Source organism: Callorhinus ursinus, unplaced genomic scaffold, assembly GCF_003265705.2.
Source record: "Callorhinus ursinus isolate GAN/ISIS: 27379988/994484 unplaced genomic scaffold, GSC_fseal_2.0 scaffold8, whole genome shotgun sequence".
NCBI classification, from domain to species: domain Eukaryota; kingdom Metazoa; phylum Chordata; class Mammalia; order Carnivora; family Otariidae; genus Callorhinus; species Callorhinus ursinus.
The window spans coordinates 22,728,951-22,746,212 of NW_027397070.1; the positions used below are offsets into that span (position 1 = coordinate 22,728,951).

General features: G+C 34.9%; 1 protein-coding gene across 3 annotated transcripts in view; it reads right to left on the bottom strand.

Annotated features, from left to right (window-relative positions):
* The window catches only part of MDGA2 (MAM domain containing glycosylphosphatidylinositol anchor 2), a 799,761-nt gene that overhangs the window by 357,334 nt on the left and 425,165 nt on the right, over positions 1-17,262 (bottom strand). For all 3 annotated transcript variants that reach the window (XM_073895162.1, XM_073895160.1, XM_073895161.1), the window contains one exon: positions 14,784-14,958. In XM_073895162.1, coding sequence (XP_073751263.1) covers positions 14,784-14,958 — 175 coding nt within the window. The remainder of the gene's footprint in view (positions 1-14,783; positions 14,959-17,262) is intronic.

Here is a 17,262-nt window from a genome sequence, read left to right on the forward strand (position 1 = left end):
GCTCAGAAAATGTTTACTGATGGATCACATAATTTTTCAAACCAGTTCTTAGAAAAAGAAAGTAAGTATTTGTGTATTAGAGGTTTTATTTTTTCTCTTCCAGGCCCCAGGCACACAAAAATCTTCACTCTAGATGTGATTTTGTTTAATTTAAAGCATCCTTTCAATAAAAAAGAAATTCAGAATCAAAGAACCTAAAAATTTTTATAAAGCATGCTTTAGTTCAATCTATTCATTTAGAAAGAAAAAAGAAAAAAAACATTGAGACACAGAAACGTCTCTTTACTGAAGTCATAATTTAGCAAGTTTCAGGGCTAGCATAAGAAGAAATAGAACCATGATTCCTCAATCTTAGCTGAGAATTTCAGCTACTACAGCAAGTATCTTAACTCTGCTTCTCTGGATCACCCTCTCTCTGATGATATGAACTGTGTTGGTTTTGTTTTAACACTCTGTTCTCAACACTGAGTCACACAGAATCTGCCACACAGAAGTCATTTGAGAATTGTTTGTTGAATGAATACTGAATGGTTCACTATATACAACATCATATGAAGTAGAATTTCACTCCCACGGAGGGCACTATTCAAAAGGCTTGTTTTCCAGATGTCAGCTTCTCATTGAAAACATTGCTCCATGCTCACAGAGAGAGAGAGAAAAAGGAAAGAAATAGTAAATTTCTAACTCAGAGTTTTCCAACTACAGTATTCTGCGCTCTCAGTGAATTGCTGTTAAGAAACTAGTCATTTCTCTTTTTCCCAGTAGAAATATGGCCACATGCCATCATTTCTTTGCCTGAATCTTTGCTTTGAGGAAATGTATAGGCTATTTCTAAGAATGCAGAAGTCATAAAAGAGAGACCACAAGTATAAGAAGGATGAATTCAGATACACATTCTGAAAGAATTAAGATCAAGTGGTTTGATTCTACCTCCAGGTGCCCTTAAGTAATTAATCTATCCCTCTACAAACACCTGTTTCCTATCCCCTACCATAAGTTTGGCACAGAGCTGGTCATTTGGACAAGACTATATTAAATAATGACATAAGGTGAGCCCTGCTTTCCAGGAGTTTACAAGACCTTGAGAAAAACAAAATTTACAGACATGAATCATTATGTAATACCTGTCAACACACACAAGAACTATTAATAAAGGTATACAGTGCCTTACATGCAATTCCACAATTTCATCTACATCATTCTGAAGTCCATAAAGCTTTTAATAAGGAAAGTTTTTTTGTAAGCCATTTGAAAGCAAAAGCTGACATGACCTGAGCTCTTTGGATGATAAACGCTGCCTTCAAATGATTTGAGGCTATTTATAAAGTTCATTTATCCCACCTCATGATTGACATGACTCAGGATATAGAAAGAACTACAGAATATTAATGTTTTTCATCATGAAGTGCCCCATGTCTCACTGATGATATAAAAAAATACTGTATGTTTACAATAAACTTTCTAAAATCTGAAAAACTCTGGGTCTTAAAGTGGCCTCGAGGCTTCCCAAAATATGTTGTGGACATGGGAAATAAAGAGGCAAGTAATCACACATTTTTGAGGCATAAAATTAAAAACAAAAGTTATAATTCCCAGGAGAGGAGATGAAGAAAGAGCTTAAGTAGTCCACAAGGGACCTTGAAGGAGAGGCAAGATAGGGTAATTGGATGCAACAGAGAAGCTGAGGATGTGGTAGAAGACACAGCAGGACAGGGTGGAGGCAGAAGGAAGCCAGGCTCTTAAGATAGCAGGAGAGTGCTAAGCCAGCTAGAGTATGGGGGGCAGGAGGAAGAGGGGAGAAGGCATGAAGAAAACATTGGTTTGGGAGGTGAGGGATTCAATTTCAACCGAAGAGGAAAAACAAGCACAAGGAATGAGATTTTAATTAGTAAAAAAGTACAAAACAAATGTGGAATTTTCAGTGACAAGTACCAAGATGAGCCCTGAATTTAAGAGACTGACCTGGTAATGATATGCAGAATAAATTCCAGGAGAGTACTATTACTGTAGGAGAGGTCGGCTGGGAGGTTCTTTGCAGGAACCAGGTGTGAGGTGAGGAGGGACTGGAATAACAGAGTGGAAGGTGGGCTTACAAAATGGCATCTGTCACTCTCTAATTTAGCTCATTCTGAAAATTAGAAAGGATTTCTAAAAGCCTCTCTTTACATGTTCACTCCACCTTTTGAATATAACTCTTAGGGATGGACACCTGAAAATGTTTGAAAATGAACAAACCCTTCATTTACTTTATTCACAGCCATCTGGATGTCCTGAATGCATGTCATAGTTATCTCATGACACATGGATTTTTATATTCCAAGCCTAAAGACAGACTCAAGTGGCCATGAACAAAAAAATTTTGAAAAGAAACAAAAACAACAACAAAAAACACTGCATTGTTCTTTACTGCAGTTTAGATATTTTCACTTCACTTTCAACCCAAGAACTTGAAAGTTGGCTACTTTTAGATAATTCAATATTTGGTATTTGGTCATACAAATACAGTTCAGATGCTAAAAAATGTTACTTAAATTTTTCTCTTTCTATTAAAAGAACAGAACTAAGATTTTGAAAATATAAAGTACCAAGACAAGGCCAGATGTCTTCTCTAATATCCCTGGCCACACTGACAAGAACCATTTCCTTCAGTTGTCAAGGGGAAAAAATAATAAACTATTGCTGAAAGTTGGAGGTAGAAATCATTATAATTTTGAAGAGCTTCTTATCTTGTATAAATCTAATGCCTTTCTTTACTGTCTGTGAGAATCTTCCCACACTGTCCTTATAAAACTAGTCAAGAATTGATATTTCAAATTATTTCATCTGACTCATGGTATAGACAGAACTGCAGAAACAAACTTTACTAGGTTTTCTTGGGCCAGGTATAAATTTAAATTAGACAGTATAATATATTCTGAATACATTCAGAGGAAGTATTAGTCACATAATGGCCTCCAGTGCTAAATATATGTGAGCAATAATTTACTATCCAAACTTTTACTTTATCCTTTCATTGAGACTCAGAATTTGCTAGATTTAAAAACATGTGAAATCAATCTAATTAAACATCTTCTTACATATTTTTCAGATCCAAATCATTTTATTAACTCACTGTATTTGTAAAAATTGTATCAGTTCTCCTTTCTTTTTTCTTTTTTTTTAATGAAATATGTATGTAATACAGAGTTGACAGTAGCAGACTTTGCCCTCAGGGAAAAACCTAGATTGAGACACTTCATGAACTGACTAGAAATCACAACACTGAATGCCAACACCAATTCTCTGGCTGACTCAGCAGGAGCATCTGCCTGCCATTAAACTTTGACTAAAGAATCTCACATAGCCAATGGTCTGTTTCTTTAAGGGGCTTTTTGCTTGGTTTAATCAATGGATTTACCACTTTAATACGACAGATAAAAGTTGTAAGTAATTTTTATTTTTTAAGATTTTATTTATTTACTTATTTGAGAGAGAGCATGCATGAGTGGGGGAAGGAACAGTGGGAGAGGGAGAAGCAGGCTCCCCCCTGAGCCAGGAGCCCAAAGTGGGGCAGGAACCCAGGACCCCGGGATCATGACCTGAGCCGAAGGCAGACGCTTAATCCAGTGAGCCACCCAGACGTCCCTATAAGTAATTTTTAGTTATGAGAGAGAACCTTTACTGAAATTAGTTGCAAACTTTTTTTGCCTAAGCAGTCATCAACTTTTGTGAAAAACTGCTACTTTTCAGTTAATAAGTTTGTTCAAGAATTGATAGTTTTTATAAAACTAACAACCTAGAAATTAAATGTACATTCATATAGTAGTTATATCTGTATTTTTTACTTTAATATATTTAGTGGAAGTACTTTCTAATAATATCACATTTTGTATCACTTTTGTTTTAGTATTTTTAACATGCATACTAATTTTACTCATCAGTTTATTTCTTAACCAAGTTCTTTTTTAGGTCTATTATTTATTTATTTTTTTAAAGATTTTATTTATTTATTTGACAGAGAGATACACAGCGAGAGAGGGAGGGAACACAAGCAAGGGGAGTGGGAGAGGGAGAAGCAGGCTTCCTGCAGAGCAGGGAGCCCAATGTGGCGCTCGATCCCAGGACCCCAGGACCATGACCTGAGCTAAAGGCAGACACTTAATGACTGAGCCACCCAGGTGCCCCTATGTCTATTTTTTAAAATCTCCAACTAATTATAAACTCCTTTAGGGCAAAGGCATTGTAATTTTATTTCTCAGCATAGTTTCTAGTAGAATGTTTTGTAATAGTGAGTCCTCAATTAACATTGCAAACTGACAGACTCTAATTGGAAAAGGCCTTCTGGGACCTCCAATTCAGAAGGCTAACAGAACATTTGGGATTTTCAGAATCAGGTTGAATAAGCACAACAACCTACAGGCAGTAGGAACAGGTGCAGAGCAACTGAGAGAAAGCTGCTGGAAGCTCTTCTGATTGTGTGCCCATGGAATGAGGGAAAGATTCCAGTAGTTCCTCCATGATTATTTCTTAAAAGGATATGTTCGATCAGTAGTGAATAGATCATAAGCAGCTTGATAAAAATAGGAGTACATTGATTTAATAGCAACTCTTCCATTATGTTCTCTGAATAAGAATCAGTGACCAGGTATGAAATAGGTAATGTTTATGGGGAACTAAGAAAAGCTAAGTCTTCTACAGAACCAAGGACATGCTACAGAATCTGTTCCACTAAATTTGATGACTGTACATGAAACTCATTGTTAGAAGAGAATAAAAAATGAATTCAAGACTTGCTCTTCTCCAGAGATGAAATTTAAAAAATTACCTTGAAATTTCTGTTGAAATTATTGTTTAAAAGATGCTTAATGATTATATAGAAAATGATATTGCAAATTAGATAAGTCAGTCAAAATATGTGGTAATCAATATTTTAATACTCTGTGCAAAGTAACTTCTGATAAAGTTTATTAAAATACAAATCAAGTCAGATGTGTTGCTTGCTCTTAAAGCTAAAATCCACCTGTTAACATTCTGGAATAATGTATCATTATTACAAGTTAAACACCCTTTCTTTATTGATGTGCCTTCTGAGTTTCCCCAAAGGCAAACTCTGAGACAAACACTCAAGCGCAAGCAGCGCATTTGAAAGTGTTCCCAGAAACACCAGTAGGTTATTGGAAAAGTGAGGGAAATAAACATAAAGAGTGCATTATTAAGCTAGTGACAACCGTGAGGAATTAGAATTTAATTTTCCTGAGGAATTCTGGGACAGTGAAACAGCTTGTTTTGTTTTTTTCTTCTTTTAGAGAGAAAGAGTGTGCAACCATGTGAGCGCGGGGTGGGGGGGTGGGGGGGGAGGCGGGAAGCATAAAGAGAGAGAGAGAATCCCCAGCAGACTTCCTGCTAAAAAATGCAGAGCCCCTTGCGGGGCTCAATCTCATGACCTGGAGATCATGACCTGAGCCGAAACCAAGGGCTGGACTCAACTGACTGATCCACTCAGGCACCCCTAAACTGGCTTTCTTAAGGAAACAATAACCACTTCTTTATACTTCAGTTGTAGTAACTTTAGACAAATAAAAATTGGATACTTTTTTTTAGGACAGCATTTGAGCAAGATATTATAAACACTGAGAATTCAACACAGAATAAAATTGGCATACTGGTGTTATATTCTTCCACTGAGACATAGTCCTACCCCTTGTTTCACAAAAGAAGGGGAGAACTGAGAAACTAGAAAATGGATCAGCTTCAGAATTCATTAACATAGAGTTCCGAGGGGGAGAGGTCTCAGAGCAGGAGTATCTCCTAGACTGGGGGTACAGATAGTAAAATTAAAATCTGAGAAATCAGTAATTTTCCTATTCCTAAATTTCTGTATTTCCAATATGCTCATTTTGTGCATATATTCAATAAATGGATTTCTTCTCTTGTACAAGTTTGTTTTTGTTAAAGTGTACTTACCCCTAAACCATTCAGATGTGCTGAAAAAAATAAATTGACCCATCTATTTTTCAAGATGCTCTATAATTTCATGAATACATTGTAGAAATGGAGAATAGAAATAGTAACAAAGAAGCCGACAATTAGGACAAGTATAACAGATACCCTTAAAACCTCAGTGGCTTAACACAAAACAAAACAATTTCCTCTCACGAAAATTCCAATTCAATTGTTCCTACACTAATTGGTCTCCTGGGTAGCTGTCCTCTAAATGGTGACCCTGAGATTCAACATTCTTCCATCATGTGGCTCCAAAAAAACCACAGGATCCTCAGAACTTTACTGGAGCTTCTGTATGCAAAGATGCATAAATCAAGACAATGTGTGAAGAATTACATGAGATGTTTCAGGCACTCAGCTGGAATGTGGCATATATCACTTCTTCCCTTACGCCACTGACCAAAATTAGTGTCATGACCACAACTAGATGAACCAAGACTGAGAAATAGAGTTTATCTGTGTATTAAGGAAATAAACATTGGAAGAAAGAGTCTACTACAGGTCATGATTAATAGCCTGAAATTTAGGGATGTGTTTGTAGCATATTAAAGTGGTCTGAGCTTGGTGTTGCCCCCAGGGAATATGTTTAACAGTGAATTAGATGAAATATAAGAAGCAATAATATATATATTTTTAAAGATTTTATTTTTTTATTTGACAGAGAGAGACACAGTGAGAGCAGGATCACAAGCAGGGGGAGAGGGAGAGGGAGAAACAGAAACAGGCTTCCCTCTGAGCAGGGAGCCCGATGTGGGGCCTGATCCCAGGACCCTGGGATCATGACCTGAGCCGAAGGCAGACACTTAATGACTGAGCCATCCAGGTGCCCCAAGAAGCAATAATATTTTTAAGTAAAACAGGAAAATACCAAAAAATGAAATGAATAAATAGGAAATGAAATTCTACAATAAATAGATTTTAAAATCTTAAAATATTTCTGCACAAGTAAAAATAAAATGAAATTAAATAGGAATAAATATATGATTCTGCCTTTAGTTTTACAATATGATCAGCTGTACAAATAATGTTAACAGAATGTCAATTTTCAAATATCTGTTTAAAAAAGATTTGACCACAAGATATAGTCAAAAGAGTAAAATATTATTGTTTTAAATTTTTTAAGAAACCAAAGCAAACGATTTTATTAGTAAGAATTCACATTTGGATGTGATTGGTCATGTGCCCCATGAGCAAATAACTCTGATATTTGCTCATGGGGCAAGTATTCTTCATCTGCACCATATATAATATATACATTATTATATATATCATATATCATATTGCAAAATTCTGTCTTGAAATTTATTAATAGCGTAATTGTCATGACAGTAACCCATTTTTAATAAGCATTGTAATTACCACATCAAACACTATTAAGCCCTTCCAAACCCAAGGCTGCGGTTTTGGGAGGAGGGGTGGTGAATAAGAAAATCATGCTTAATGAGATTGACTTCAGGCATTAGTTTTCTTGCAGGGCTTGCTTTTATACCAGAATTCCCATTTGTCATTCTAGCCCTTTTTCTAAACTTTGTTATCCAGCAGTCATGTTGATGGGTCCAATAAAAGTAAACTGAAACAACTCATTGTCAAAAATTTTTAACTCTATAGTTTATAATTCTTCTTTCTATCACAGGTAAATTGTATTTGGGGAATAAATCGGTAACGTGTCATCTTAATTTCCCACTAATTTATCAGGTAAAAATGTAATAAATAAATCTAACAGACAAGGATTAAAAAAAAAAATCACTGCTTGGTTTGAATGTAATGAAATGCAGCAATCTATCTAAGTGAAATTAAAGTGGGGAATATGTTTCAGAAATAAGAAGGCTTATAAAATGTTTAATGGATATTGAAAAAGATTTGTCTCATGTGTGAACAGTGTCTGCACACATGAAAACTTATTAAGCTAATGCCTCTGAATCTAATTTCTTTTTGAATTAAAAATCATCTTTAATCAAACCCTAACCTTTAAAGTTGTATGACCTCTATTACCCTGTGAGCAATATAGTCATGGCTAAGAATAAGTAAAAGAATTAGGGGAGCACATTCTCAGAAAATTGTTTAAATGCCCTCAAGAATCTCAAGGTAACAAAAACATTCCAGTATGAAAACTTCAAACTTCCGTGAGCCTGCTTTATATATATTTATATATATAAATTTATATATTTATATTCACATATATGTCAAATAATTTATATAATTTCTGGAGGAGAAGTGTAATAATTTATGTAAATTATGTATATTGTATATATATTATTATATATATTACATATAGTGTATATATATTTATACATACATATAAAATTCTATAAAAATAAATTACTATACTCCTTCTCCAAAAATGAATCTTGGGGCTCTTAACGAGTGGTCGTCGCTTCTTAGGACAAATGAAGCAGTGTTGGTATTAGGAATGCTGACTCTCATCAGTAATTCTGAAGTCCTAAAATGATAATTTCTTTAAATCTTAGCATACATGGCAGAGAATCATTCATTTGGTCTGAAAACACTGGCAGTAAGATTTCAACACGATCTGGCAGCCCAGCTTTTAAATTAAGCCCTTATTCCTCCTCTAATCCCCCTATTTTAGTCAGTATCCCCCCCACCGTCCCGTTGCAAATACAGTTCACTTAATCCTCTTCTATGCCTTTAATCAAAATGCTCACTCACTATGGATTACCTCTGGCCTTCCCCTCTACTTGTTTAAACTCTGTGTCAAGACTCTTAAGAATCTGGTATTTTCCCTAGTTTGCTGGCTAACATGTTAGCCTGTCACCGTTTCATGGATGCTCACCAAAGAAATGAGACTTCTGAGTCAGAGACAAAGGACTTTATTACTCATGCCTCCAATGGATAGAGGAGCCTCATGTTTTCATAGGTTCTCCTCCTCCCTCAATTTCCAGGGGGGCGATCTGGGGGCAGCCCAGATGAATGCTGCACATACAGTTTGTGACACAGCTAAGGAATCCTGAGCCTAGGAAACTCCCAGTCTTAAAAGCTCCTGCTAGCAAACCTGCCCAATCTTTGCTCCTGAGATAGACATTACCTTTATTATGCTGGTGAGGAAACAAATTGCCGTCTGCCCTGAGACAGACACCATCTCGAATATCAGAGGCTGTTCCTACACAAACATCCTTGGAAAGGGAGTTCAGAACAAAAACTGCCAAAAGACATGTAGAAATGTCACGAGGAATTTTCTCTAAAATCTCATCCTTCAAACTACAATGTAAACCCCACTTCTTTTATGGTAGGAGTCCACAGGACCCTCTCACTCCCAGCACTACATTTTCTGTGCCATTTGACACATCATTCATGTTGTGTAGTATAATTTATGTTATTTATCCTATTGCTTAACATTTGTATTCCATTTAAATGAATTATATATTTTATGTTGTCTCCTTAAGCAGTTTAAACTCAATGTAGGTACAAATTATGTGATAATTCCTTTGTAGCCTCACAAAATTTAAGGGAATCATATTTTGAATAGCCACTTAAATATTTGTTGAATGAAGAGTCAAAACTTATTAAGTTTCATCCTAAACCATGTGCAAATAAATGGTAGGGAAGATTAACCTGAGTTTAATCCTATCAAGTTCTGGGGTAAAATTAGTTAGAATGTGGCACTAATGTCCCTTGTTATTGCCTATCTTTTGCTTGTAAGAGATATCTTTTCAGCCAATTTTATTTGATGTCAAATATCAAGGAATACCAATTCTTATGAAGAATTCAAGAAAAATGTGAATATAAATCTAGTCTTAAGTTTTAGAAGACAATAATCTGATACAATTTGGAATGAAATCAGTTTTGACTTATAAGGGCTTATTAACAAGGACCTCAAGGCAAAATCTTCAAATCTATATTTTATGAATTAAAAAAATAAATTATACATGCACACAGTTTAGAAAACCAAATAAAACACAACCTCAAGTATTTCTAATACCCAGAGGCAACCTTTTCTAATTCAGTTCTTAACCGGTCTTGGTTTTGCCTTCACATTCCTAAATGTTTAATGGCAACTTATAGACTGTTTTTCTTTTCATTTTCATATTGTCTTATTGATTTTTTCCTGTTCAAGATAAGCCTTTACAAACTATACTAACCCTTCTATACTAACTCTCTCCCATCTTCCTTATATCATACTTTTGGTTAAGTGCTGTTGCTGTTGATGACGATGCAAGTATTCTTTACAGTTGAACCTTGTAATATATTCCAATTACATTTCATTTCATAATTTGTCTTGTGTTAATAACGTCTGTATTTTGTTTTCTCAATTGTGTATGCATCTATCATCACCACATTATTAAGCTTTCCATGAAAAGCATAAAGTTCTTCTCTAAAACCAGGCAACCCACCAGCTGCATCTGCTTCATGAAAACATCCTTCACGGAGCCTCTTCAGTTTCAGTCAGTCTTGGTTGTCCTTGAGACACAATGCACAGCTATCATCACGGTGTCTTGCTTCATCATCATCCTGGGATTCCCTTCTATATTCTCCTATACAAATCTCCTTTTTTATTGTTGTTATTATTACATCTCTTCCTCTTTTTTGATTTAATTTCTAGTTTTGGTTCAACATATAAAAGTAGTGTCCTGAGAGAGGGAACAAGGCGAAAAAAAATTGGAAATTTTATAGGTCTAAAAATGTCTTCTTCTAAAAAGGATCTTCTTTGATATTTGAAAAAAAGAAAAACACAATGACTGGCTGTGTGAAAAATTCTAGTTTGGAAATAACTTTCCTTCCAAATTTCAAAAGCTTTACTCAGTTGTATTCTAGTTTCCTGATTCCTATTGAGAAGACCTGTGCCATATTAATTCCTAATTCATTACATGTGACCATTTTGGAAAAAAAAAACTCCTTGGAAATTTTTAAGATCACTTTTCTCCTAGTGTTCTGAATTGCATATTGATGTGTTTTGGTGTGGATCTTGTTTATTGCATTGTACTAGACACATAGTAATTGAAAACACATGTCCAACTATGATGGCAAATTTTCTTAATTTTTTAAAAAATAATTTCTTCACCTCTATTTTCTCTGTTTGGAATTTTTATTCAAATGTTAGATCAGCTGGACTAATTCTTTCATTTTCTTATCTTCTCTTTCTTGTTCTATCCATTTGATTATTAAATTTTGTTTTACTCTCTGTAAGATTTCAAAGTTATCTTTCATAACTTCTGTTGATTTTTATGCTATCATTTTTAATATTCCAAGAGTTCTGATTTTTTTCTAAAAATTCTTTGTTTTTAGTTTTCCTGTTCTTGTTACATACATGCAATATTTTCTTTTTTTTCTGAGAATACCAATTAAAATAATCAATGAATTGTATTTTATTTTGTATTTTGGCCCCCTGAATTATCCTTGTTTCCTGAATTCTTTTTCCTATTTCTTTTTCTTGGTTTATTTCTTTTTTGTTAGAAGATTGTCTCAAATTTGGGGGTATATGGTATATTCCTGTTAAAGAGTCAATTATGAAAGAGCATATTGGTAGTTTTGTTGATCAGTAGTAGGCTTCATTTGTAAGTGTATTAGCTGGACTATTGTCACCAAGTCCCATACTTGTCAGGATCCACAGCCTTTCCTCCAGAGTTTATCGGTTTTCCTGGACAGGAATTCTCCAGTATTCTGCCAGGAAGGCATTTTCAGAACCAAATGTGAGAAGGGACCATGTTGAATATGTAAACTTTGACTTAATAACCCTGATTTAACTACAGTATGTTGCTTCTCGTTTTTGATGATTCCAAGTTTCTTATTTCAAAGTCTTTCCAGTTCAACATCTCATATTAAAAAAAAAAAATTCTAGTCTTCTGTAGGGATTGACTGGGAAGCTGGCAGGGAAAAGGAGGTGGTTAGGCATAGAATTGTGTGAAATGTGGAAGGAGATCTGGGTCCTGGCTGCTTGGAAGGTGACCTGAGTCTTAAAAGACTAACAGGGCTTTGGAGCACTGAGGGGAGCTGTGCTAACATTTCTACCAAAGTGTGCACTGTAAACTAAAACAGTGAGGCACAACTGAGTCTGGACAGCAAGAGACATGAACAGATAGAAAAGGGTGGGTATAATGCAGAATAGTACTGAAATGGCTTTGTAGTAAGAGGAGAAAAAAAGTATTGTTTTAAGTCCTTAAAAAATATAATTTCCTCTTTTGTATTTGATTTTTAACCCAGTAATATGTTTAATTATTATAATTATATATATAAATTATTATCAAACCTCTTGTGGTGGCAGTGAAAATCACAATCTCTTATTCAAAACTTTTGGGGAATGTTTTTCAGAATATTTCGATTTTCAAAAGGTAATACAGTAGATATACCATGTGTTACACAACATACTCAGCAGGCTCTGTGACAATACTGTATAATCAGATACATTATTTCCTGAGCAAAACATATGATTATTCAAACAAAGTAGGGTAAAGAAAGAGCATAAAGTCTTTTCTATTTTTTTTAAAGATTTTATTTATTTATTTCACAAAGAGACACAGCGAGAGAGGGAACACAAGCAGGGGGAGTGGGAGAGGGAGAAGCAGGCTTCCCGCCAAGCAGGGAGCCTGATGTGGGGCTCGATCCCAGGAGCCTGATGTGGGGCTCGATCCCAGGACCCTGGGATCATGACCTGAGCCGAAGGCAGACGCTTAACAGCTGAGCCACCCAGGTACCCCTTTTCTATTTTTCTATTTGAGTAATTTTAAATCAGATGTTGCCACCAAACTAGTTCACATCAGGTTTTGCTGAAAAAATTTACCAATAAAACCCAACAAAGCAAGTAGCAAATACACTCATTCAATTTTCAGAACGTTTTAAATATTAAAATTCATGACCAAGGAGCGCCTGGGTGGCTCAGTCGGTGAAGCATCTGCCTTCGGCTCAGATCATGATCCTGGGGTCCTGGGATTGAGTCGCACAATCAGTGGGGAGTCTCCGTCTCCCTCTCCCTCTGACTGGGATCCCCACTGTTTGTGTGCTCTCTCTCAAATGAATTAATTAAAAAAATCTTTAAAACTTCATGACCAAAGCTATAATAACAACACCAAAAAGGCACAGGTATGTTTTCTAGAAAGTTATATCATAGAAGTGTGTAATTCATTTAAATTAAATTTAGTTTAGTTAAAAATTATATATGAACAGCCATACTGTTTCCCAGGGTGGCTGTTCATATATAATTTTTAATGAAATCTTGCCATTTGCAATGACATGGATGGAACTAGAGAGTATTATGCTAGCGAAATAAGTCAGAGAAAGACAAATACCGTATGTGGAATTTAAGAAACAAAACAAATAAGCAAAGGGAAAAAAGTGAGGCAAACCAAGAAACAGGCTCTCAACTATAGAGAACAGACTGATAGTTACCAGAAGGGAGGCAGGTGGGGGGATTAAATCGGCAATGGGGATTAAGGAGGGCACTTGTGATGAGCACCGGGTGTTATATGGAAGTGTTGAATCACTATGCCGTACACCTGGAACTAATATAACACTGTATGTTAACTAACTGGAATTTAAATAAAAACTTTAAAAAATTATATATGAACAAAACTAATGTTGTTGTTGTTGTTAAGTATACATAACTGGAACTATGTGATCAGGAGAAGGGCCAGAGGCTATACTGTGGTGAGGCAGTGTATGGGTAAGGCCAACCTGTGTGCCCTGAGAGTAGCACGTGGGATGCATGTGCCTGAGTTATACCAAGGGATGCCTAAGGGCTAGAAGATGCTACAATGATTGGGACAGGCCTTCTCTCTCATCCTTTCCAGGAAAGGAACAAGCATCCGAGTGCAAGATAAACCACAAATGTAGCCCTGCCACCCACTTCCCAGTCACCTGAATAACTGAATGAGATTCAACAAACAGTGCAATAAATAGATCATGTTTAATTCCAGTCACCTTCCTAACTATGCAACACTTGTCCCACATTGCAAAACAAAGGAAAGGGACACAATAAGAGATAGGTAGAAAAACAGGAACTCCTCACTTGTTACTTATGTCTGAATTACTTTGAGGAGAGAAAAAAAAAATCTTTTTATTCTAATGATAGAGAGTTTAAAAAATGCAAGTTCTCATAAAAAGATAGTGGAATGATGGGTTAAACCATGCAAAAGAACAAACTGAATGTAGGTCCTTGATCTGTTTTGGTGGGGAAGAAGGTAAGGAGACCAAGAAAATTTTAAGTATATTTGCTAACAGCAAAAAGTGGAAAAATGAGACTAAGAATCAAAATAAATCAACAAACACTTCCTGGGTGGCACAGCATTGCCCAAGGTACTGATTACTTTCAACACAGGTGGATCAAAAACAGGCTCTACCTAGAGATTTTGGTCATTCACAAGCCAATTCAAATAGTACCGCGTACATGGTGTTCCTTTACAAAAACAAGAACAACTGAATTCACCCAGAGGTAAAGTTAACAAAGCAAGTTACAGTATGTATCGCATAATATTTTCCTATGCAGTTATAAAAACGCATTTATATACTTCTATATAAAGATAGGAAGTATATACATTCAAACGCTAAAGATCATTGGTGGGATTATCAGTAATATTTATTGTCTTTTTGTTACTCTGGTTCTTTAATGTTCTATGATGAAAATGTAATACTTTCTCATAAAAATTATGAAAATTCCTAATGGAGACTCTTTTCTTCAGTAAGTATAGTACATGAGCTATAGTTATCTTATATACCTTTTATCCTTAGTGAAACAGAATGCTATGTTTTGGAACAAATCATAGTTTTTCTCAATGGACAAAAAAACAGACCTCAAGCTGTAGGACAGAAAGCCATAGGAGACTTAACCATAGTTTTCTGGGAAAGTTACTTACAGTACACATCCACTCTGATTGACTTTATCGCTGGGGACCCCAAGCCATTCTCTGCTTTACAGTAATACCGGCCTCCTTGGTGTCGCTGAATGTTTGTAATCCTCAAAGTCTCATTGAAGACACTTGAGTCTTGGAATCTGTCAGAGGCACTTCCTGCTGTTTTGGTCCACCTGATCTGAGCAAGCATCAACAAAGATGGTTACTTTAGGTTGGTTTTCTCAAAGAAAAATCAAATAGCCATTACTCATTTGAAGAGTTTGCTTTTGGAGATGCTATATGCCATTCCTAGCAAGTTATCAGAAAAAAAATTAAATTTATATGCACAATTGAATTATAAAAATTTGAATGCAATGTCATTATTGGATAGTGTATGTAATTCTAATTCAATTGTATATAATTCATGAAGAGCTTAATCAGTGCAGGGGGGCAATATAAAGACAAAATAAAGGGAATTAGAGTTAAATATATGTAATATGTTGGAAATATGGATTAGTTTCTCTTTTTGTTGAGAATTTTTCTTTCATATTTTTCAAACTCTCCTAAAGTACTCTTTATTTAGTACAGGTAGACTCTTATAAGGTCTTTTCAGACATGTTTTCATTATTTTATTTTAAATTTCCTGTTTGATTTGGATAATTTAAGCAGGTTAGTCTAATGGCTTATTGAGATTATGTGTAATCATATATACCTGGCTGTTACAAGTGTTTTCTTATTTTATGGCTTTACTCTAATAAGTCTACAAATGACTTGTCTGTTTTGATAATTAGAATTCACTTTATATCAATAATTATTTTCAAAAAATGTGCAAACTTTTCCAAAGAGAGCATTTCTATTTAACTGCCAAAACACTTTGAATAACTAAAACATTTCATTATAAACAGTAACATTCACTTAAACACAGCTGTGTACAACAGACTTAGTTTTGGCTAGCAATAAAGACTGGCATTCAACTCCAATTTGTGTATCTTAGTTTATAAAACCTGAACAAAAGCCACATAATGGTACTGTAAAGTGATACAAAGTAGGAAGTCAAGAGGATTTGGTTTTACTTCTCTCCTTGTCCCTGCTGGATAGAATATTTATTTTTGTTTTTATTTTTAGGTTGAGAAATGGCTGACAGAAATCCTTGGTCAAACATATAAGAAGAAACATGGAAAAACGCAACCAAAGACTAAGTCTTCAAAGGTGAAATCCTATAATACTGCCATTATCTATGCTACTTTCATATAATGTTAATTAAAATTTATAATATAATGACATTAAAAGAATCTTTTAAAAGTTCTCCAACCATTAAACTATCGGTATGAATATAATCATGTCTGTCCTTAATTGTGAATGAAATGAAAATGTTACTTAGAGATTTATAAAAACTGAGTAATTCACAAAAGTAAATATCAAATATTTATTCAACATCTTCTATGTGTATGGAATACACACAAAAGTAAATGGCAAGACTCATGACTTCAAGCCGTTTATAAGCTGGTTCCTAAAATGCTCATAAAAAGACAATGTGTAACAAGGGCTCTGATTTTCTGTTCTTGTATAGACAGATGATAATTCTATGATAATCATTATTTCTAGGATATAATCTGAGATAAATAAAACACAATTCCAATTAAGATACCAAGGGTTTTTTTTACTATCATAATATAATATAAAATTATATGGTACAAAATTTTTTTTTTTTTAAGATTTATTTATTTCACAGGGAGAGAGCACAAGTAGGCAGAGTGGCAGGCAGAGTGGCAGGCAGAGGGAGAGGGAGAAACAGACTCCCCGCTGAGCAGGGAACCCAGCATGGGGCTCGATCCCAGGACCCTGGGATCATGACCTGAGCTGAAGGCAGCTGCTTAACCGACTGAGCCACCTAGGTGCCCACTATAATACAAAATTGTTTTGAATAATATATATTTCAGATAATAAAAAGGAAGTTCAAGATAAAAACAATTTTGGAAATGACCTAACCCTTTCAGATATTAAAAATGTTATTAAGGTACAATGATTAATTTGGGCTATACTGGTACAGTATTAGAAATCATCCAGGAATAGGGGATAGAGAAAGCAAGAGAGAGTGTGTGTGTGTGAATGTGTATAACAGAAACACAGAGAGGAAGACAAAGGCAGAAACAGAAAAGAGAGAAAAACAGGGAGAGGAAAAACTACGATGCAAACCGGCAGTTATCAACCTTCTGGTTTTAAAATGCCTTTATACTCTTAAAAATTACAAGGGACCCCAAATAACTTTTGTTTATTTAGATTGATTGTATCTATTCATAATTATTGTATTAGAAATTAAAACTGAGGCAATGTTAAACTATGTATTATCAATTCATTTAAAATTATATTAATAAATTGATAGCTTAACACAAAGAACATTTTTAATCAGTTTTGTCAGAAAACTGTTTTCCAAAACAAAATATAATTGAGTAAAAAAATGTTATGCAGATCTTCCAAATATTCACACATTTCATTACATAAT